Here is a 23,700-nt window from a genome sequence, read left to right as displayed (position 1 = left end):
ACGGTTTTACACCATTGTTACGTCGTTGTAAATACGTAATGCCGAAATTCGTCTGGTTATAAAAGCCCGAAGTGTTGCCGAATTTCGTCTCTTTCTACTTACATTTTTGACGTAATAATTAAAATTACGTAACAGTGAATCGATTAAAAAAACTAATATATCGATTATTACGTCACGATTGTGACGTCACGTTAGAGTCGAACTTCATCTCAATTTCTACGTCATCCGAATCGGACTTCGACCGTTGCGTCACAGTGGAAACAAATCTCGATTGTTACGTCATTTTGTAAGGCAGAATCGATAATTGAGTCACCGTAAATTATTACGTCACTGGAATTAAATTTATATTTTTTAACTTGGTGCATTAATTACACAAAACCGACTTTTTTTTCACACTTAATTGGTGTAGTAACTCGGATTTTCGGGTTAAGTTATGTAATTTTTTTACCAAGTCGACCATTTTAATCAGGTTCTTGTTTCGGGACGTGATAAACATCGCAGATGACTCGGAGATAGAAGTAATCCGGTCTTATACCGACGGAATAAATGTAAAGAAAAATGAGAAGAGGAGAAAATCCAATTGTAAATTAACTCCCTTCTGGCGTGGAAATTCGACCCCTAAAATTTGTACCTTTATTAAACGCTCGATCAAACATTTATTTAGAGCTGAGAACGAGTATCGATCGAAAATGGAGAAATGCAACACACGTTGGCTGCAGGCAATTTCCTGTATAGGATGTATATGAAATGGCAATCAATTTGGACATGAATGGCAGTCGAAGCGATTCTCTTTATAGCATCAACGGAAACGTTTCTGTTGGCACTTTGATGGCAAACATTAATTTTCGCACCGAAAAACCGACAATAGAAAGATTTCTTTGGTACTAAAAACATCCTCCGCAGACTGATAAACTGTCGAAAATGCCGATAGAATAACAAAAGATTTTTACACACTTGGCTTTTTCTCGTGTCGTGCGAATTGTTTTATTCGTTTGTTTTAAAATATCGAAAGATTTCGGGAAAATGAATTTCCTCAATTAAGTGAATCTCGTAAAATATCCTTCGGAAATCGACGAATGTACCGTAAATTTTTCAATGAATTTGACGAATAGGCTACGAATTTTTGAATTTCGTGACATCATCTTCAGCCGGTGACTTTTTTTACTTGGTGGGGAGTCACTGCCGTTTCTAAATTTCGGTCCGTTTCGTATGAAGTCAAAATATGCCATCTTTGTTTCGGGAAGGAAATCACTCGATCAGAGTTAACGATCCAGAATTTCGTACTGCTTAACACGCGGAACACATGGAAAATAATAGTATAAAGTTTATTTCTAAACGGATTATCACGCTTAACCGGACAGTAAATTGAAGTAACAATTCCATTACTACTGTACAAAGGAGAGCTTTGGACTAGGTGAATTTAACACTGGTGCAATACTGAATCTAAAAGTGTACGGCCGATAGTCTGTGGTGGTTCGCACCTCTGCCAACGGGTAAGCCGCGTGGAGTTTCCCGGGTTTTATTCGCGTTTGTAACACTTGGTTTATTGATTTACTTTGGCTTGGTTTATTTGTTTACGGCACGTGGAAGACTCCTTGGAAAAAAGGCGTGCAAGTGAGTAAAAAGTTCATCGTGCTTAACCTAAGACATGGAGTAAGAAGTAAATTCTTACTGGAAAAGCATATTTATTGTTTATAACAAAATTGAAGGTACAGTACACATTCATCGTTTCGTCTCGACCATAACAGTGGGTTTCCTACCCGCAGATTTTTCTTTCTGTTTATTGCTGCATTCTGGACACTCGCGAGCCACTACGCGATACTCGACTCGATCTACAGGAAGGAAAATAATGCATTCGCCTCCCGTTTCGATCTCGATGGTTACTCTGGTCCTCTTCTCCACGGCTTCCCTTCTTTCCGAATTGGTCTCTTCTCGATTCCCTTCTGCTCCACTGGGAGCAGATACAACAGGAGAGGGTGGGTGATGATTTCCTTTGGAGGAATTGATATTGAGTTTAACTAAATGGCACGAACTCCCAGACACTTCTAACGAATAGTTTAGTGAGCTTTGGACAGCCTCGTGATCCGCATTAGGAATGAGGAGTAAGGAATTTGGTTTTGAAGAAGTGTTGCAGTTTTCTTGGATATTGGGATGTTGTTCGGGAGCCGGCGAAGAATTTGGACTCGATTTGATGACGCAGCTGGTTGCCGGAGGGACGGAAACGTCGGGTAAAACGGATTCCGGGTTGTGGCAATCGTCTTCGTTATTTTCCTGAGCCACCCAAACGGGGAAGGGACTGTTGGGTGGGGTGTTAATGGGCGAGGGAGCGATCGGTAGTCTCATTTTTGATAGAAGAGAAGACGGAGATAGTATCCTATTCGTTGCTTGAGGAATGGTGACGTCGGGTAAAACAGATTCCGAGTTGTGGCATCTGTTTTCCGTGTTCTCCTGAGCCACCCAAATTGGAACGGCGATGTTCGGAGCCGTGTACGTCGGCGAAGAAGCAATAGGTAATCTCATTCTGGATGGTAGAGGTAGGTTAGATAACACTTCGTTGGTTTCGAACTGTTTGTTAATAGGCAAATCTACAGAACCATCGTTTCGGGGAGAAAGAGGTGTCATCAATGGTTTCATGGTCGTTAACCAGGTAGAGATGAACAGAGGTTCGGAAGGATCGGAACCGTCTAATTGAACTGCGCGTGATCTATGTCTGTAGGCCCTTTTGACTGTCTTTCTGGAGATGGGATGAATTCGATTATTGTTGGATGCAAAAGGTACTTGTCGATGTGTCTTTCGAAGTCCTAACGAATGATTTCCTCTCGTTTCTCTTGCAAGGATAGTGCCATTGTTATTTGTCTTCTCAACTTGGGATTGAACAGAAGAAAATGAACATTTCATCACGTGATTGAAAGGATCTGCCAAATTGAACTGATCGGGTGCATAGGTCATTGTTGATGAATCGTTGTGTTTGAATAACTATAAAAGTAAAGTAATATACTTTTAAAAAAATAGGTAAATAAGAAAGTAATAAAATTAATTTAAAATATTTTTATCTATTTAAAAATGACCTCGTTTGCCAGTTTAAAATCAAAATCTTATTTTAATTGAGTTTCGTTCATAATAACATTCGTATTAAATTTTAATGGATACTAAAGAACAATATTCAATATAATTTATTTACGTTTTTTCCATTTAACATCAAAGTTACATTATGTAAAGCCGTAGAAATTTAGATCAAGCCAGATTAAATTAGGTTAAATTAAATTGGTGAAGCTAAGCATGGCAGATAGAAGTGTTTACGTTCCTCAAATTGAATTAAGCATAAAAGTTAGCACAGGTTTTTGAAAACAGCAATCCCTTTCAACCCTAGAAAGCAACTGCTGCTGACTTTTATGCCCTTTTCAAACGTTAGATAAAAATTACTGCATACCCTTTTCTATATTTAAAACGGTACAATTGCATCCTATGCTTTTCTAACTTTAGAAAAAGAATGAAGCACTCTTCTCTAACTTTCAGAAAGGGATAGGGCTGCACTCTTATTGACCTTTTTCCTAACGTTAGAAAGGGACTATTGCACTCTCCCTCACGCTTTTCTAAATTTGGAAAGAGATTACTGCAAACTTTTCTTCAGTTTTATAACTCAGAAAGGAGTCATTGCACTCTTCATTATATCCTGACCTTAGAAAAGGTTCTTCGCTCTTCTTCATCCGTAAATTAAAAAAGCAGCAGGTACCGTACATTGTAGAAGGGAGGAAACTCGAGCGCTGTTAATAAGAGTTTCACTGGCTTCCACAACATAATTAATAATTAGTCTAATTTAAGTCTGTTTATATAAATCAAGTAGGGTTAAATGGGTTACGTTAGATTCTATTAGAGCTGATAGGTTCAAATGGGTTAATTAAATTAAATTCTTCATCTAGTGCACTTATCAAGAATATTTATTACACAGTTTATATTCTGAATATTAATTATCATCGATTTTTAAAGAACGGCAGGAGAAAAAGTGACTAAAATTTAATTATTTTCAGTTATTTTTATTGTTGTTTTGAAAGATTAAAAATTAAAATTAAAACATTTTAAATTACATCCACATATAATTGCTTCTAATTATAATTATATTATTTATTTTCGTACCAATTTTTCCACCAAAACTCAATGTGTAATATTTCTACAACTTCAATCAATATAACGATTACATTTTCTATCGATCTTCGGAACTTTTCAAGTTTTTATCGTCCAATTTTATGTATCCAACTTTTAAAGGGGGTGAGATAACCAGGAACTGTTGAAACAATTCTAACTTCAAAACACATCGATACTTTCTCTATAATTGAAAATACCATCTAACTCGCACTGTAATCGAGACGAACTTCCAAACTTTTTACTCTACCACTTTTGTCGATGATTCCTGACTTCTTTTTAAGAGAAATTACACATTTTTTACTTCAATTACTATATACTCCAACACATTAATTGAATATTTTACGAGATATAAATCAAATATTTTCATAAATACGTGTTGAAAACGTAGAGAGACTATTGATTACAAAGGGAATCTTGCTAAGCTTTCAATTCAAAAGTCTAGTTTTTCAGAAAATATGCAAGAATTAATTGTATTAATTAATTGTTTTTTACGTTCCGGTATTCATTTAATTTTATAAAATGACTTTTATCGTGTCCGGAAGCCAAGATACGAATTTAGAGATGGAATCTGGATAGGGATTGATAAGAAAAGAAAACTAGGAGAGACCTACAGAATTTTGTCTTTTATTACGTCCGCTGGATTTCTCGACGTTATTTCCCACGCTAAGAAAAGTATTTTCTTCGAAAATTTTGGGTTACCATCTTTAAACTAAGCTCTCATTGTTACTGCTCTCGTCAAACCCATTTTTTTGTCGTTCAGCCGTAGGTACAGTACAATGGAGAATGGCATCGTGGGAACCATTTCCAAAGACATCATCGCGTGTCTAACAGATATTTGGAGTCACAATAAATCAAGTTTATTCTCAATCTTAAATAAAAATCTTCCCGAAGAGATGTTTCATATAATATAGCAACTTCGAGTGAGAAAATTAACTAAAATCACAAATAATTCGGGATTATTTCTATTCCTTCGAGTGTTTTCTGTATTAGATATATAAGAAAATCATTTTTTTAAGATTATTTAAGAAGATACGATGCTTGTAACCTTGTTAAAATCATTAAAAATGCGTTAGAGTAAAAGAAAAACAATGAAAAACATGTCATAAAAACGGAAAATAAAAGGAAAAAAAAAGTGGAATAAACGTGTGAGCAATTGCAATTACACGACTTCGTAACGACTCACCTTTATCCGTGATACATTATGACTAATCATTATCGTGTAACGGCTTCCGTAATTACTTGGTCACTTATAATTACGCAAAACAATTTGTTATCACGTTTACGGCTCACTTAATTTATATCATAGAAACATTTTTATAAATTTGGGTTATTTTATAACACTTTCGACTTAATATAAAGCATATAGTAATAATAATAATAAATCTCATTTACATCAAAAATTCACTATATGAGTACGGGCAGACGTATAAATATTTCACATTATACGAAAAAAAATCATAAATAATCATAAAAACGTGAAAAAATCAAAAATAAAATGCTCTTAAATAAGTAAAACGAATAAAAGTTTGAGATGTAAAGGTTAAAATTTGGAAAAAGTTGTTGAAAAAATCAATAGCCAAAGTGAAAGTTCGGCTTCACCTCATTACTTTTCAATTTACAGTTTTATGTCGATTTATTTTAGTAAAATATTATAAATAATCCTTAAAATATGAATAAAATAAAAGATAAATGTAGTTAAATAAATAAATTTATTAAAAATTCAATATAAATACATCAAAACACAGAAAAAAAAGTCATTTAAAGAGGTGAAAGTTCGGCTTCACCGCTTCACTCGTTTCAAATTATGAATTAGAAATGTCAATCGTTTAATAATCAATTTAACAAATAATCAAACACTTTGCATTGTTGTAATGAGAATATTTACATATTATATCGATTTCAAATTAATGTAAACCATTATTATGCATGCAGAATGTTATGATTGCCACACGTAAGAGAAATTGAAAATTATTATTATAAACGAAACAATAATATTATTAATTACTCATCAGTTACAACAATACGTTAATTTAACATTGGTGAAATGTATTATTTATGCCTCACTGTTGAAATTAACGTGCCAATTTCTTGATAACTCTTTCACAATCTTTATGAGGTAAAACCGGATTTACAGGGGAATTTTTAAATTTTATACGTGTTTTTAGCTAATTAAATGAATTTAAATTTATTCAAACATAAAATATTGTTATTTTTAAACTTTTAATTATGCTGAGAATTATTTTATAAACAATTTTAGCTCTTTAAGTCTCTAAAATTGGATTTGTCTCTAAAGGAAATTTCATTGCTTTCAGGCAAAAATTGTGATAAAATTTGATCGAAGAATGCTTTCAGAAAAAAAGTTTAAAGTAATTAACTGATTTATTAGGAAATTTTTTGCCGGATTTTACTTTCAAATTCCAATTTGTTTAGAGGAATGAATGAATGGCGTTGTTTGAAACAAGATCAATGTTAAGCTGTGTTATAGAAAGAGTCGAGACGTATCTGGATAAATAAAATAAAATATAAGAAAAAAAATAGAATTCTTTGGCTTATTTTAGTCCAGAAATACATGACATAATAATAGCAATTGCTGTCGATGAATGGCGTGAAGTGAAAATTTCAATTTTCTACGTTATTACAATTCTCTCCTTCAAATAATTCTCTGAATAAAATAAAAATTTAGACAGCCTAAACTGAATACAAATAAAATTCTGAAAGAGACTAAAATCGCTATTTTATTTTTGAATAAAAGAGATTTTTCAATAAGCTTCTATACATCTAGAGTTGGGTAAAAATACCCTCAAATGAAAATTTCCTCTGTAACTTACAACGTTCGTCCCACTCTTCCATCAAAAGTCTATGTATTTTTCTCTAAATTTTGATTTAAAATGGAAATATTTTACTTAATTTTCATCAAAATTACCATAAAATTAAACGTACTTGAAATATTTACATAAAAAACCCCACTAATTACAGAAATTAAGCTTTAAAGATTGAATATCTTAACACCCAGTAACCCAACGAATAGCTCAAAAAATAAAATAAAAACAAGAAGAAATGAATAAAGAAACTTTTAAAAAGCTCTCTACAATGATCTTAATGATTTAAACTAACGTTTAAATCATTGTAGAGACTGCATTAGTGTATAAAGGGATCAATTGTCAACACAGAATATCACTTATAAAATTAGCCCGAAGGAAATTTGACAAAATGCAAGTTGACAGATGCCTCGGGTGTCATTCTACCATTTTCTAATAATAAAACATTGTAACGTTCCCGACAGATGGAAGCACCGTAAATACACGTGTTAGGATCGATATTGTTCTTTCCTTCAATACGTGAATCTTCGCTTACTAAATGATTCAAATCTCTTATTAATTAATTATTTTTGCGTGTCGTCAATTATATAAAATGCAAATTAATTCGTTTTAATTGTATTTTTTTTCTTTTTAAGTTTAATTAATATTTTAAGCGCAATTAATTTTTTTTAATTGGCTATTGGTTTAGCGCCGCGATGCGAATAATCGATATTCTAATCCTTTATATTTAATTTATGAAGCGAATTTAATGTTAATGAATAAATAGAATTTGTGGAATTTAATATAAAATTGATTAAAATTTAATAATTTTGTTTGCGTGCGTATTCGAATTCTAATTCGGAATGTTTAACGGTCGCTTCGCGTTGCGTCGCGTCGCCAGGCGAATCCTTCACACTAAGACTATTTCTTAAAAACTAGCGCGTTGAGAAATAAACCATGACCCACATACTACGCGTTTCGCATTATTTTATAATAAATATTGTTATATTTTGTTTTTATTCGGCTTACTCCTCGATGCAACGGGTTGTTTACTTGTCGCGTCGCTTCGCTCGAGGAAAGAAAGCTATACTACATTTACATACGTTTTCTTCACTCGGATCGAAATGTAATTTTTAATATTGTAAATTGTTTGTTTTAGCAGAAACGGTAAACTATGAGAGATCGATAACATCGACAGTTAATAGAATTAAGTATTTGAGTCGACGCGACGCGACGTTGCGCCGTCGCGTCTGGAATATAGTAAATAAGTGTTATTGCGCTTTCTTATACAGTAATAGACTTAAGTACAATAAAACTGATTTTGTTATTATTTAGAGGATATTAACTCTCAAAAATTGTATATTTTGTAGTAAATATTGCGGAAATTCTGAGCGTGGAGTTGAAAACGTCATTTGTATAATGTGACATCACGTGGTGATATCTATTAGAGGAATGATCTCTTTCATAACACGTCACACGGCGGTTCTCTTCGCAGATGTCAGCTGGATGTTTATTGGATATTTTTCTCTTTTGTTGAAAATATTACTGAAATTTTATTGGCTAATTTTTCCTCCACAACTTGAATGATGCTCTCTGATTTTAAGGCATTTTCACAAAAAAATTATACGAATATAAAGAAACTTTTTACTGTTTTTAGTTAATTTAATAATATTTTAATATATTTCTGTTATTTAAATACATTTATTGCTTCAAATATTCAAATTATATATATTTTTAAATGTGTTTTCGAGTGTGTGAATTCCTTCGAAGCGAAGCGACGTGTCGCGTCGCCTGCCGACATTATGGATAAATACACTAATATCCACTTTATTTGTTTATAAAATTGTATTTTAACTTATATACGTATATTATATACATATTATATTGTAAATTATTTTTAAAAAATAAGATATTCAAATTGAGAAAAATTAAATTGCTCGCGACGCTTAAAAGAACGACGCGACGTCAGCGCTTTTCCTCATTTCGTCGCGTTGCGCGTAGACTTCACAGATCGTTATATTGTAAAATCACTAATAACCTATTCCACCTTTTGCATAAAATTAACTCGTGATGTCATTCTATAAGTAAAATAAATAGGTAATCAATTTAAAATGCTACGGTAGAAATTAAAACGTTACACAAAGCGAAGCGACGAAGCGCCATCGCTCGCGCCAATTGACAGAGTAGCTATTACGATGTTTGTCCTATTAAATTTAAGTGAGTAAGCCTCGTAACTCTGCATAATTTAATGCATTCACTAGTTTAATATATAATAAAGTTAATATTAGAGGAACATTTGCTTATTCTTCAGAAAATCCGTTAGAAATGACTGAAGAATCTTATTAACAAAGAAGCAAGCTCCAGTTAGTACATTACAAAGGAATTTATTAATGTAATATGATACTTGAAGACATTTTAAAAAACGTAACAACAATAAATACTGTAATATAATAGATTTTTTCCATAAAATGAACAATAGCCTCACCCCATTATCATTTAATTATATCTAATTCTAACCATTCAGCTTGTAAAGGTATAAGTATTGTGATAAAATAAGATGAGTTTAACTCTTAAATTTTAAAAAGATAAATTGAATAAGCTGTTCGTTAAAATGTTTATATAATTTGCAGGTTTAAAAAAAGGTAGAAAGTGCCTTGGAGTAGTTCTTTCGAGCGTGTTTTCATAAGCAACAAAATGCCTTGTAAGTTCATTTGTGTAGCAATGTATTGTTAATTTTGAAGCATACTTTCTCGCTTATAGGAAGACACGCCTCATTGTATGCCCCTAAAGATCCAATTATAGAAAAGAAAAAAAAAATATCTCACTAATGAAGGACATATCTTCACGCTTTTAGAAGCTATACCTCATATATATGTACGGTCGTTAGCGCGAGACATGCCTCATAAATATAAGGTATATTTTTGTTTAAGTGAAGGGTATGCCCTACACTTTTAAGAGCCTAAATAAAAAATTAAAAATGAAGAAATATGGCTGTTATTTTGCTTAATGCGTATAAATTTACCCGTGTATCTGCTAATCCTAATTAAGATTTGTTTAAAATTATGATGCAGATAACTTGTAAACATTTTATACATTTAAAGCGATGACAAGAAAGGATGTAAAAAGAATTATCGTATTACAAAACCACTACTTAAAGGGGGACGTCAATCGAAAATGAATTAATTTCCTGAAGAGATGAACAATTTTCATTGTTCGTCCGTAATGGAAAACGGCTCGTCTGGAATTTTCCACCCAGATAATAATGAAGTTAGGCAATAGCAATCAAGTTAAGCTACAATAATTTGGAATTCGTTTGTTGTAAAGAATAATTTCGGAATGAGGAAAGGAATTTATCAATTCAAATGATACATCAGAATGGCACGAAACATCGATTATTTCTCCCTTTTTTTTTCTCTCTCTTCGTCGTCTCTCGTTTCTACATCCAATATCTTACAGTTAAGCAGATTACTTCAATCTCATTTTTATGACTTTGATCTTTCAACGATCTTCTTACTGAAGGAAATTTCTTTATTAAGAAAAAATGTGTTTCTATATAATTCATCCCTATCTTTACTACATATTTTACCGTTTTAAAACTCATTGGAACTCGTTTCTATATCCGAAAATAAGCCATATATGTAGCGAGTGAACCCTGGAAAATTCAGTTTCTGCAATGATTTACAACGTTTCTCCAAATGGTTTACTTTATGCTAGCTCGTCGATCGGATGCCAGATGTAAAATTTCTGTTTATGATGACGGATTGGATAAAGAAATCAAGAAAAAATCTTTATAAATCACGTCCAAACTAGTTTTATCGATCATATATCTCTCGGTGTGGAGAAGAGTGTAAGAAGTGCAACGATATCCAACATTAATTACCCCAGCTTAATTCCTTTCTTGATTAAACATCTTTCAAAAACCATGTAGAATTTTTTTTCTTGTGTGTAATTAAAATTTACTTTCAACCTGTAATTTAACTCCTGTCTCCCTTTAATAACTCGAGCCAAGCAGATGGTTATACTCTACTTTGTCTCCATACTCATGCAACCATAGTAAAATTTTTAAAAAATAAAAGAAAAATGACATTGCTTCCAGCTACTGAAGCAATAAAATGTAATTTTAAACTATACTTTATCTCTGGAATAAGTTTTAATTACAAATTATTTATATTTATCTTTAAAAAAAATTAAGTTTGGAGAGTATTGAATTAGCGATTAAAGAATGGATAACCGAGTCGTGGAACGTGGATGTCGGATGTCGATTTTAATTAAATCTGGAGGGAAGATACCTGTCGAAGAATGGGTTCCAAATTACTTTCTAGCTTGGCTGATACGACCACCGAAACGATTTTATTATTGTGCTAATATCGCATCAACTCTTTACCATTCGAATGTGAAATCGGGTGAGAGAGAGAACTCATCACTCTTCTGAAGCATTTGGCTCTTTATACTGGAGTTCCTGAAGAACGAATCGATTTTAAGTTTAAAACAAAATATATTTTGCACATATTGGAGCCATTTTAAAGAAATATACCTTGTTAAATTAAGTTATACGTCTTTTAAATGACCTAAACTGCAGGCAACACGTGGCTATGAAGAACATCGAAACCCCTATTTAAAGTGGCTTTATCACTTAAAACTGAAGTCAGGGTGTAAAATTTAAGAAATTCATTCGTAAGTAGTGTGGTATATTCGTATAATCTCGCTTATTTTCAATAGAAACGAAAGATTTTCGTATATACCAGCGTAAAGAGTGTCGTTAGATGCATGTAACTAAAGCAAAAATGCAGATAAAAGATGTATTTATCCTTCGAAAGTTATTTTAACAAAGTAAACAGATAAGGTTATCATTTACGATCCGTTGCGCCAACAGCAGAGATTATTCTCCACTCGGTTGACTCGCCAATTGACTCTTCATTTAACTTCGCTTCATCATTGTTCTAAAGTGAAAAGTTAGGAAAACTCGCTTTAAAATATTTTCTATGCTACAGAAGTGAAAAATCTTTTACGTAAAATTAAAATTATACGTCAAATACGGATCCCGATAAAACGTTAACCGTCGAATGATATTAACCAATCAGCGATTTCTATTTAAATTTTCAAATAAAAGTATCTGATTGGTAGATAAATATATTAAAAATTTATCTCTAATTAGATTTAAATTACTATTTTTATTAGAAATTTTTAATTATAAAAATTATCAATTTTAAATCTATAAAGAAAGTGAATGCCGGAAATAAATAATAAATCGATTTTTCGGGGGATGAAAGAGACAAAGCGAAAATTGATTTTTAAAATAGAAAAATTTAGCTAAAAATACAATACTTTCTTCCTACATTTTAACCATATTTTCTCTTAACGCATTTGTTTTTTTATAGTTTTAACACGCCATCTTATTTATGTTTTCTTGCACTCGACACGCTCTTTAACTTGAATTAAAAATACGAAAGAAGTTATAAGTTTCTTATAACGTAATTTAATTTTAAACAATTGAAATAAAGTGCGATGATATAATAAATTTCATTGATTTTAATTTAAAATTTTAAAAAATATATTGCGGATTTTTGGCTATTTTCTATAAAATAGTTAAATCCAATTTTTTTCGCGATAGGGGGCGAAATACGAATCCGACATCAATTTGACGTCACTTCCCATTTTTATAACAGGGAGAATGTATAAATGACGTCAAATTGACGTAATCGAACGACCAAACTCATATTTAGAGAATAAGTAGATAATAAATTTCTGAAATTTTCTTCATTTAATTTATAAAATAATCAAAAATAGTAAGTATATTAATTAAAATTAACGCGTTAAATTCCAGAGATTCGTATCCGAGATCTAATTCTCTGCTCAAAATAAATTGAGTTTTAATTAATTTAATTTAAGCGAATATCGAATATAAGCGCAAACCTTAAATAATTTCCTTCTTTTTCGAATTTTTGCGTATTTACTCCGCTCGTTTAACAGCCGACACGGCCACAAATACTAATATAAACTCCCGACATCGGAGATGTTTTGGCGCCCCCTGCTTTAAAATTTCCAAAAAAAAAAAAAAAAAATTTACCTCTGCAGTAAATTTTTTTGAAGAAATCCGTTTTGATCCCGTCTCGGACAGGCTTTTACGCTAAAAGCAAAGATATTTCCTCTTCTCCCTCTTATTATTACTATATTTATAGTAAAATATCGTTGATAGTCGCCATCTTGTTTCTACTTCGGCTGCCAGGCAACGCGTTATGTTGCCACGTCGCCTTGGCAACCGGTAACAAACGGTTTCCAAGCAACGAAACAAACATTCGATTTTATCCTTGCCGACGAATATGATATCCCTTTTCTATAAAACACTGATTTACTGCGTAAAGGTTGAAATAATAAAAATATAAGTTTTCGTATCTTTTTTTTTTACATTCTTTTCATTCCCAAATTTTTATTATTTTTTTTTGCGTGGTAAACTTTTATAACAAAATTTACGAAATTAAACGTTCGTTAGAGAAATATCAGAGGTAAAAGCCACGGTTGCTAAGCAACAGTTTGTTACTACGAATTGTATTACGCTAGTGATGACGTCGGTTGTTTTCGAGAAAGTGTACGCCCTCTTCAACGAAAACATTTATCGAAAAAATTATTTCCATAGGGAAATTTCTTTAACTATTTCCAGAATCTACTGAAAAATACCTTTCTCTGTTTAAAAATCCCCTAGAAACACACGAAAACCCCGTAAAACTTACTTTCGTAATAATAATTAAGCTAAAGTTAGTTTTAAGTATAAATTTGACCATGTTTACCGTTATAAATCGAGTATTTTTATCCAGATAAAACTATACATTTATATCATAACCTAGTTTCAACAAGTGGCCAGCTGTGTTTCCCATTTAACAGGTTGCATTATTAACAGGGAAAATAACCCGTAAAAACAATACACTGTGTTCGATTAAAGATATAATTTACGTGGCACCCGTTTAACGCTTATATTACACTCTTTTCTCGCTCTTATTATTAACGGGATCGGTTCCTATTTAAGTGGTATATCATTGGATACTATCGCGCCCAATTTCTGTTTATCGCCGGCCAACCCCGGGTAAAGAAACGTAATCGATTCGTCACCCCGGGAGATTTGAATCGGACATCGATTGGTCGTTAAGGTTACACTTTGAAAAGCGGGTGTGCCGGCGCCGGATAAGTTGCAGCGCGTGTTTAATAGAAAAAAAAAACACCACTTACCCGAAGGAAGAAAAGATAGAAACACACTAAATGCCGTCGTGGCACAGCTACTGCGTTTGTATCGGACGTAGTTGCCAGGTGCCACCGTCACCTAGCGACCGGTAATCCAGGCTTTGCGTACACTACGAGTTACCAAGGGAACCGTTGCTACAGTTTTTCTTCTTTTTTTTTTATAGTTCTCCCTCTCACTCGATCGATTTTCCATTTAAATAGTTGCTCCGATGTTATCGGGTATACATTTGGATGCGATACGAACCTGTTGGAACCGACTAATTAGTGTGAAAATAAAAATAAAGCGCGGGATCCTACTATAGAAGAATGCAAAACAATTACAGTAGAGCGTCGTTTATCCGAATCAATTGGGGACTGGGGTTGTTCGGATAACTTATTTTTCGGATAACCAATTATGTACGAAAAAATATATTAATTTATCCCGTGTTGAAATTTTTCTCCGTTGCGTGTCGCTTCGCGTTGAATTTTCGTCGATGTTAAGTTTAACGAAAACTATTGTATCGTTAAAAATTATTTTTTTATTTTGTACAAACAAAATAAATATATTGAAAAATATAAAAACAATAAAAAATTATACTTCAGATGTTAATTTAGTATCAAAAACGTAAAATACTTGAGTAGCCGAAGACATAGCCAAAGATTGCAGTGCCACAGCACTGGCGAAAATTTAAATTTGCTGACTGGAATTCCTTCGGATAACCGACGTTTCGGATAACCGACCTTCGGATAAACGACGCTCTACTGTAATACGTTGTTTTCCTATTGTCGGTTACTGTAATTAGCTTATAAAGCTTCTTTACGGATAATCGAAAGAATAGTTTAAGAATAAGGTAAAAATTTTCAATTGAATTAGTAAATTTATAATTATAATTTAAATTATATTTGAATATAATTAAAGCTTCATTATAGTTAAACGTTTGTGTGTTGTAATTAGCTTTAGTGTCTGTTTATTTTGTAGTTGGCTCGTTCATTACTTGATTAGAAAGATGTGTAAACTTCACCCAGTATTTAATTTATAATTATTATAATAAACTTAACGTGTGTTTTTTTTTTTTAAATTTCAGTTTAAATAAAACGATTAGAAATTGTTTATATTTCACAATAGTTAACTGACTTTTGGACCTTTAAGAGTCGAGAGAAAGAGGAAGTGACGTAGAGATGGCGCAAAATGAATGGACGTTTCGCACGTGTTCGGTAGTAGGCCTACCGAAGATATTTGGGCTACGATTTTCAAATACTACAAATTCTCACCGGTCCGTCTGTCTGTCGGTTAACCGATGTATCTCGAACGTTACGATACGGCGAATAAAAAAGAATTATTCTAATGCATTTGCGGTATAAAACGATAACGGACGACCGTTATTTCTTCGTGTACGTACAGCTTCTTTGGATAAATTTTCATAAATTGTAACTATCCACTTCACCCCAAATTATCCAACAACGTGGTTTAGTACGTAACTTAAAGATTGGTACAGAAAATTGAAAACGAGTAAACAATATCAAATATCTTGAAATGGGGGTGGACGAACGACCGTGTCGGAAGTAGAATTGTAGAAAATTGTCTTCGAAAATAGCAAAAAGTATAGGTTACATACGCGGTGTTAAAATAGATCTATCTAGTAACCAGGCAGAATGGCTCTGAGAAGGAAAAAACGAGCACTTACCTACAACAACGTCCTACTGCAAAGAATAACTGAACGACTGTGATATACCTGGACCTGAGAATACACAAGTTACAAATTAGAACACGGCTGAAAGGACACCCCAGCAGAAACATTCTAGAAACAATTCTAGAATGTTTAATTATATGTTGGAATTATGGGAAAAAGCCTGCAGAAGTGAAATTACAAGATTGTAAGTTTTAATTATATCATATAGGGTCTAAGAGGGAGGCATTTAAAGGGAGTGCGAGAGGGGGAGGAAGGAATTAGAGTTGTAATATTTGTGTGTCCATGGAGCCAGGCCACGGAACCCAAAAACAGATATAAATGGGGATTATACTTATTTTTTTAAGAAAAAATGACGGTGTATGAGAGTTTAAATGCGCTTAACTACGTTAATATACAAGACTGGAGAACGACATTTTGTGAGATAGTTTCCGAAGGGTCTGAATTAAGGCAAGATCTTAGTGTTATGGCTAATACTTAGGAAACACTTTACAAAATTTGTATCATCTCCTTCGATATTTAGAGCGAAAGTTCATTTGACATTTTTTCATTCATCCAAGATATTTTAGAATAATAATTTCACGTTACTTTGCATAAAATACAAGTAATTTTTAAAAAGATCGATTTTATTTATATATTTTGTTTACGTAACATCAATTTTTAATAATAAGAAATATTCATTTTGTATGATTTTAAAGAAAGGAATAAAATTTCGATATATTAAATTTACAAATTTATTTTGACGCTTTTTTACATAAAGCGTAATAAAATTGTAAATTTACATACGCGTACTGGAAGCGAATTTATTACATAATGCATTCCCTATTCACTTTCTAACACACGGTTTGTTTGTAATTTAAACACCGTTTGTAGTTTTGGTAATAAAAATGATCACTAGGAGCTATCGGGGCCCGATTCCCGGGCCCAAAAATTTCATCTTTTACGCATAAAAAACGAGTGACGTAAATTAAATTTTTTTTTTCGATCGGTGGCGAAAGGTCTGGTTTTGTTTGTTTTATTGATTTAATTCATAGATTTTTATGTCATTTGGAGAGAGGCGCGTGGGATCTCTCGCTCTTCCTCTCCCTCCTCTCTCTATCATTACTTTAAATCTTTTAAATAAACAATACAGATAATTTATAAAAATAATACAACTGTATTCGTAAGTCGTGGGTTATTTCCCATTTAGTCTATACACTTTTCGTCCATCCGAATCTTAATTTTTTCCCCATAACTAGAGATATATGCCCTTTTTTTACCTTTGTTTTTACCTATTTAAAACGTGTCTGGGTGTCTATAGACACGTATTGAAAGCGCAGATACGTCTATAAACCACTTTATATAATTTACTTTACATCACTTAAAACCTAGAAAAACGTTTTCAAAAATCGCGTGTCGCCATCTGTTGTTTAATTTAATCATTAATCTCGCCGAAAATAACAATAAAAGTAACGTACCGCCATCTAGCGAGCGTAGACGATTTTAGTTTATTAACGTAAGGCCGAACGATTTGATTCGTTAACATTACGTCACACCGGAATGTAGAGTGACGTCACACGGGTATAACGTATTTTTTTTCTTAACGATTCCCAAATTATTCGAAGAAGAAAATGAGAATAAAACGTTTAAGACAGACAATACTTTTAGAGAAAACGTTTCGGTCGAATAAGATACGAGGATATTTATATTTAAACCGTTATTTTCCTAACCGGTAGCTCGATTATCACGTCACGAATTGTATACGATGGCTCTTTCAATACGTGATATCGCCTAAATATATGAAGTAACGAATAGAGGTTGGAAACGTTTACACATAAATTCGACATTTTTATGACTCCCATATATATATTATTAGATTTATCACTAAGATATACACGAGAATTACTAAGAAAATAGAACCTACGGAAACAAGAAGATGACTTTTTATATCCTCCCTCCGTTTGTGGGGTTTAAAATACTTTTAATTAGTTACGACCGGTAAAAGCTTCCAATCGAACGAAGAAAAAGTTTAAATTTCGGCTTAGAATTTGTTTTTTCCTCTTTTTAATCTTGTATTTTGCCTTAAGGCTTCGTTTGACTTTCGGCGGCAGCGGCGGTTTCTATAGAAATAATCCGGTAATGCCTCATCACCGGGGAACATTCCGACGTGCCGAAAATTTACTACTCGAACTTAGTGGCCAGTAAAGCTCTATCGAAAATTACCTTTATCGTTTAGTACGAAATAACCTAATATTTAACAATGGTTAAGCGATTAGAAGTGTTTAATTAATACAGAAATCGCGACATCCGAGAAGAATTTTGTATTTATATTTGGACGCCATTTTGAATTCCGTAAGTATTCGTCCGTTGTATTATATAAACTAATTTAGAAAATAATTAATATGGCAATTAAGCAGTCGAAAGTTAATCGCCCGCTTCTAATTTGCTGGTTGGCTTAATATTGTACGCCGTATAAAATTCCTTACAAGAGAAAAAAAGAAGTTGAAAGTTTTTGATGAGTTTGGAAAAAGTTTTGCTAACAAGTCGGGCCATAAAGCCGGAATGAAGATCGATCGAGTCATTTTAATATTTACGGCCAAATTATTCTTCCCGGACACGGATGTTTAAGTTATAGGAATATCAAATCGAATTGCCACGTCCCGTATACTTTACAAATAAATTTAATATCGCACCGTGGGGAAATTTCTTTGTTTTCTCGTATAAAAATTCCCCCCCCCCGTACGACTTTAGAATTACGACAAGAAATGAGCAAAACCGCCATCTTGGAAACTGGCCGAGGTGATAAAACGGTTTAAAATGAGATACAGTCGACCCCCTATAACACTTTTGATTTTTCCGTTTTATATGAATTCCACGTTGTACGAATCACTTATATTTTACAAATACGTGTGCCGGGCTGTGAACGGCTCACGTATTTGTAAAATCTAAGTGACTCCTACAACATGGAATTCATATAAAACGGAATAATCAAAAGTGTTATAGGGGGTCGACTTGTATTTCCACGTTCGTTTTGTGAATAAATGTCGTATTGTTTGAATTATTTAATAAAATTGTTTATTCTTTGTTTTTCTCGAAAGTACTTAATTAAATACGTGGCAATTAACTTCTTAATGAAAACCTAATTAGAAATATAATTACTAACGAGTATAAATCTGTACCGAATCGACTGCTTTTCGCTATAAATAGCTTTTAGTCTGTCGTTTCTTTTAGTTCGTTGTTAAATTGTTATTTATTAATCGCTTTGATTAATGAAAAAATCCATTTCAATTAATATAAAATGATAATTGGAAGCGATTTCGAGCACGGGATTTTTATTATTGCGTGTGGTAATTGTTCGATAGTTCTCGACCCTTTCGTACCCAAAATTTTTGCTAATACGTCGACGAATATGGTCTTACGTGTAAGGAAAAGGAGGGTTGAAGCTTTGAATTTTATACATACAAATACAGTAGTGTAATAAGCGGGAAAACAAAACACTCGTGTAATGTTTAGGCATATGTTTTATAGTAAATCTGCATAAAATGGCCATACTTTTTTTCTGTTATATATATACAACATCCGGGAAAATAAAAATAATTCGGATCGTGTCGTAAGAGGATTAGAAATCTTCTATTTTTTGCTTTAAATCACTTACACCGGAATTTTTTAAAATTCATTACGAAATAATTATTTTACTTTTAATAACTATTGCCTGTAGTTATCTTAATAGACAATTTTCTGCATATTAAACGTAAGTTTCCAATTCCCCGAAGAGCATTTCCCGCACGTCACTAACGAGTCGGATTTTCCTTCTTTTTTTTTTATTTTACGGTCTGCTAATGCGACTCGGCAGGGCCATTTTAGCCGGTGTATTCTCTCGAGTGTTAAATGGCTATTAAATTATCGACAAAATCACGTTCCTAGTCTACTCGCGCTAATTACGTGTCGCGCAACCATCCACCCGTGACGGACGGATGACACTTTTTTCAAACGTGGAAAATGAGATTTGGAAGAAAAAATCGGCACGCTGTAATAAGTAAGACGTACATTACCCTTTCTACCAGTAAGTATTGTTTCTTACGTCACGCAACGTACTGTAACATTCTATACAATTCGTCATTTCGTAAAAATAATCGAATAACGTAGGTATTATATTCATTTACCTGCATTAAAATCACATTTAATACCGCGCTAATTAGCCTGTGAATTACAAAAATATCTTACACTACATTCGGAGAATACATTGAAGTGTAGTGTGAATATAATCGCATTCAAATTCAAACCCCGAATGCTACAATTACATTCAAATACAATATTGTACCACAATAAATTTATATTTAAAATACACTAAAATTCACGCGCAACACTACATCTTCGTTCGAATCGGTGTAAATATGACTAGTGCCTCCATCTGATGACTTAGAATAAAAACATCTTCAAATTTAATCTAATATTAATATTTATTAATAATGAATATAAATAAATATTATAACGTTAAAAAATTAATTGAATTGTTAGTATTTATTCAAGATAATTTATTTTTCCTTTTTATCCGATAAGAGCCGAGAAGTTTCGAAATTGCCTTAGAAATGTGGTTATTTAAAGCGACACCATACGGGAAAATTCTAAATTAGTGTAGGAGGTCCGTATGTTTTTATCGTTTTTTTTTGTTTCGTGATTCCTTTTCCAATCGGGCCAAAGTATATAATATAAGTAACGTACGCGCTTCTTTATTAACACGATAATTGGGAATATTTAATATTAATAAAATAGCTCTTAATTAATAACGAAACGTTCTTAGACAGATCGTGCCGCTCTCTATCGGTCAGATTTTTAATTAACTTAAATTTAAAAAATAGTAATAAAGCGGGGAGAGTATGAAAAAGTCAGAGATTTTAATGCCATCTGTTGGTCGAAAAGTGAGGAAAAAAAAAACAGTTAAGCCAATTTCAAAAATCCGTCTGCCCGTCTGTTCTTCCTTAATTTGGAAAATCAATATTTTCGTGGTTTTCGCTAAACAGGAAATGACGTTACTATATTTTAATGGCTGGTGAAGAACGCTTCAAATCAAAAATGTCACTAATTTTCCATTCAAAATGTCTAAAATTCATGAAATTTGGCAGGGAGGTTTGGTCATTAGGCAAATTAATACTATTAAATATTGGTGATTAAAAGTCGAGGAGGTGGAGAGGGTTGTTCGTGCATCATACCTGGAGTGGGTTCGAGTATAATGACGATTTTACCGATTATTCGCATTTATAATTTTTTTATAAAAACCCTGTAAATGAAGCTTTTTGCCATTTTAAAATAGTTAGAAATATTTTTAAAAATTTTTTAAATAAAATATCGCAACAGATGGCGCCACCAACGTCGCCGAAAAAGTTAAGCAACTCATTGAATAGTAAAATTTTTATATCACTAATTCTGCAATTTGAAATTTTTTTATTACCAGATGGCACCACTTTCGAGAATTTTCCAAAAAAAAAAATTATAGTCCACCCCTACGTTATAATTTATTTAATTTAAATTTATAAAGATTTATGCGTAAATATTTACAAACATTTTTATTTTTCATAAGTAAAAATAAAAAAAAGAGAGAGAGAGAGAAATGTGAATGCTACCGTCGAGAGACGGTAAATAGACCCATTATCATTACGTGTCGGGCATTGTGTTACGTTTAGAGCTATAACAAGTTAGGGAATGTCTTCTCCTAAATAAATACCGGTGCATAATGTACGGAAGGGTATTTTTTATATAATCTGGAGGAAGGAATTTGCCCAAATATTGTTCTTTCGGAGCAACGAGCGAAGAGAATTAGAGCCGATTTCTTTTCTCCTTCCGTCTCGACAATAACCTAGAAGAATGGACTTTAATGGAAGAATAGAAACAACAAACTAGACCGAGAAAAAGTTTGAAAAACACGGAAATGACGTAAATAATCGGATTTTGAAGAAGGCAATTCCGTTTATTTGTTATTTTTAGGTGCTTAAAATCCGGAAATTTCCACCTTTAATAAAAGGCGATGTTTCTTTTTTTTCTATTGTTAGTTATTATACGCGTAAGAAATATTTCTAATTACCTAAACGTTTGTTTTTTTTTCTTTTAAATTTAAACTCCGCGTGGATAAAGGGAAGTTGAGGAGTTTCTTCTTTGATAATGGACAAGAGTAGAACGGGTGAATTTCAAATTGTAAGAAGTCGAAAGAATTCTCTTCATAAAATATACATTTATGCAATAAATATTGACAGTTTCCTGAAATGTCCCTTTTCCTATCTTTCCACCGTTTCTATAACCTCCAAAAACCCATATTTCACTACTTACCATCGATTATATCGGCCGCTTATGGCTTCCAATAAAATACAAAAAAACTATTCTTTGGTGTATTGAAAACACTCGAACTCGACAATCGATCCGTTCGAAGGGGACTTGGCCAACCCCAAAATATTCAATCGGGGGGTCGCCGACTCCTTTCTCGCGTAACGTCTTTCGTAAATAACATAAACAAAGCTTATACTTACGTATAGAATTCTTATATTCTGAGTAGCAATCCGCAATAAAACTGAGGCGAAGATTTAAAAAATAAAACACTAGCAGTCGACGTCGCAGTGTAAACGTTGGCTCGTGATGTGTCGCTCGGGGCAAAGGACAGATAAACGTGATTTCTAATAAAGAAGTTTCCTAGAAGTAGTGTTTTCCTGCCAGTAAGTTACTTAAGACAGTGCGAAGTGTTATAATTACGTAAAGCATCCGGGTATAGGAGGAAATTGTAAATTTGTATCTGTAGTTTGGTAAATTTATACTCCTGTGTGAATGTAAATAAACAAGATGTATACAATCTAGTGCAGACAGATGCAAATTTCGCAATATCTCTTTACGATAATTAATTACTGCAACTTCCGTTCTAACACGCTGAATTTTGTTGAAATGTGTCAAAGGATGAGTGTGTGAAAATGTCGTAAATCTCGTAAACTGGCAAAGGTAGTACATCGTACGAGAGTTACACCAGAAGTTACTATGGAATAATTCAATAAAGTTGCGTGTCTTCCTCTTGTTTGCGGTGTGATAAATGTTAGTTTGGCAGCGTGTTATAAGCTATAACCGTCGACTAAATCACTCTTTACTTTGTTTGTTTAGACGAGTATTAGGTGTTTCTCCCTGTCAAAATGTTCGTCTGGCGTTGTCTTATATAAAGACGTAGAATACGTCCCCTTATAGAAAATGGTAGAATATCAAAGTAGGAAGAGAATACGAGGGTCTTAGGGTCCTTTTTTAAAACAAAACTTTCCTACGTAATTAACTTTCCTGTGTTCTAAGCTCTGGGAAACCGGTAAACTCAGATTAATTCTATATTAAACGCTATATTATTCCAATGTACAGACGTCTATAATTGTTGGATTTATATATTGCCACGTCTGCAAAGTTATAATCCGATTGAAGGGGTGCAGAAAATGGGTTGGGAGGCATTTGCGGCTTATAACATAAGATGAAATGCCATATCTGTAGGTGTAATCGGAGCTTTACTTCTCGTTTGGTCAAAAATTCTGTAAATAAAAACAGGATAGAATCGATATATCATGCGGGATCATTGTTGGAATGATCCGGGGTGATTAACTCGTTATCTCGAAAGAGAAGAAAAAAAAGAGGCTCTCTCCGGGGTTGATGGATGTTCTCTTGAGCTTTATTGACAATTACAGCTAAGTACCGCAGACAAATTACAGTCAACACACTACTCTGCAGCGTGACCAGGCAAACACACCCAGCAAACATATTTACATGGCTTAGTTCGGTGTAAAGGATTTACCGAGATCCCGAGTTTCTGATATAAACACATCCTTTGCTTCTCGGCTTCCCAAATGACAATCTATTTTAGTACAAAGCGG

At 32.9% G+C, this 23,700-nt stretch overlaps 1 protein-coding gene across 4 annotated transcripts; it reads right to left on the bottom strand.

Annotated features, from left to right (window-relative positions):
• Nucleotides 1-1,653: 1,653 nt before the first annotated feature.
• Nucleotides 1,654-22,426, bottom strand: LOC111613238. 4 transcript variants are annotated; one of them, XM_023354783.1, is made up of 2 exons: nucleotides 22,339-22,426; nucleotides 1,654-2,976 (listed from the first exon to the last, which is right to left on the bottom strand). In XM_023354783.1, the coding sequence occupies exon 2, from the start codon at nucleotides 2,947-2,949 to the stop codon at nucleotides 1,723-1,725; it is 1,227 nt and encodes a 408-aa protein (XP_023210551.1). In that variant the 5' UTR covers nucleotides 2,950-2,976; nucleotides 22,339-22,426; the 3' UTR covers nucleotides 1,654-1,722. The 4 variants fall into 4 exon arrangements, with proteins under 4 accessions (XP_023210551.1, XP_023210436.1, XP_023210488.1 ...); XM_023354668.1 differs by lacking the exon at nucleotides 22,339-22,426 and adding an exon at nucleotides 14,163-14,278; XM_023354720.1 differs by lacking the exon at nucleotides 22,339-22,426 and adding an exon at nucleotides 13,009-13,167.
• Nucleotides 22,427-23,700: the final 1,274 nt, after the last annotated feature.

Source organism: Centruroides sculpturatus, unplaced genomic scaffold, assembly GCF_000671375.1.
Source record: "Centruroides sculpturatus isolate CEXI.00-Female unplaced genomic scaffold, Cexi_2.0 scaffold18, whole genome shotgun sequence".
NCBI classification, from domain to species: Eukaryota; Metazoa; Arthropoda; class Arachnida; order Scorpiones; family Buthidae; genus Centruroides; species Centruroides sculpturatus.
Note: the sequence above shows the minus strand (reverse complement) of the source record. Positions and strands in the feature narration are given on the sequence as shown.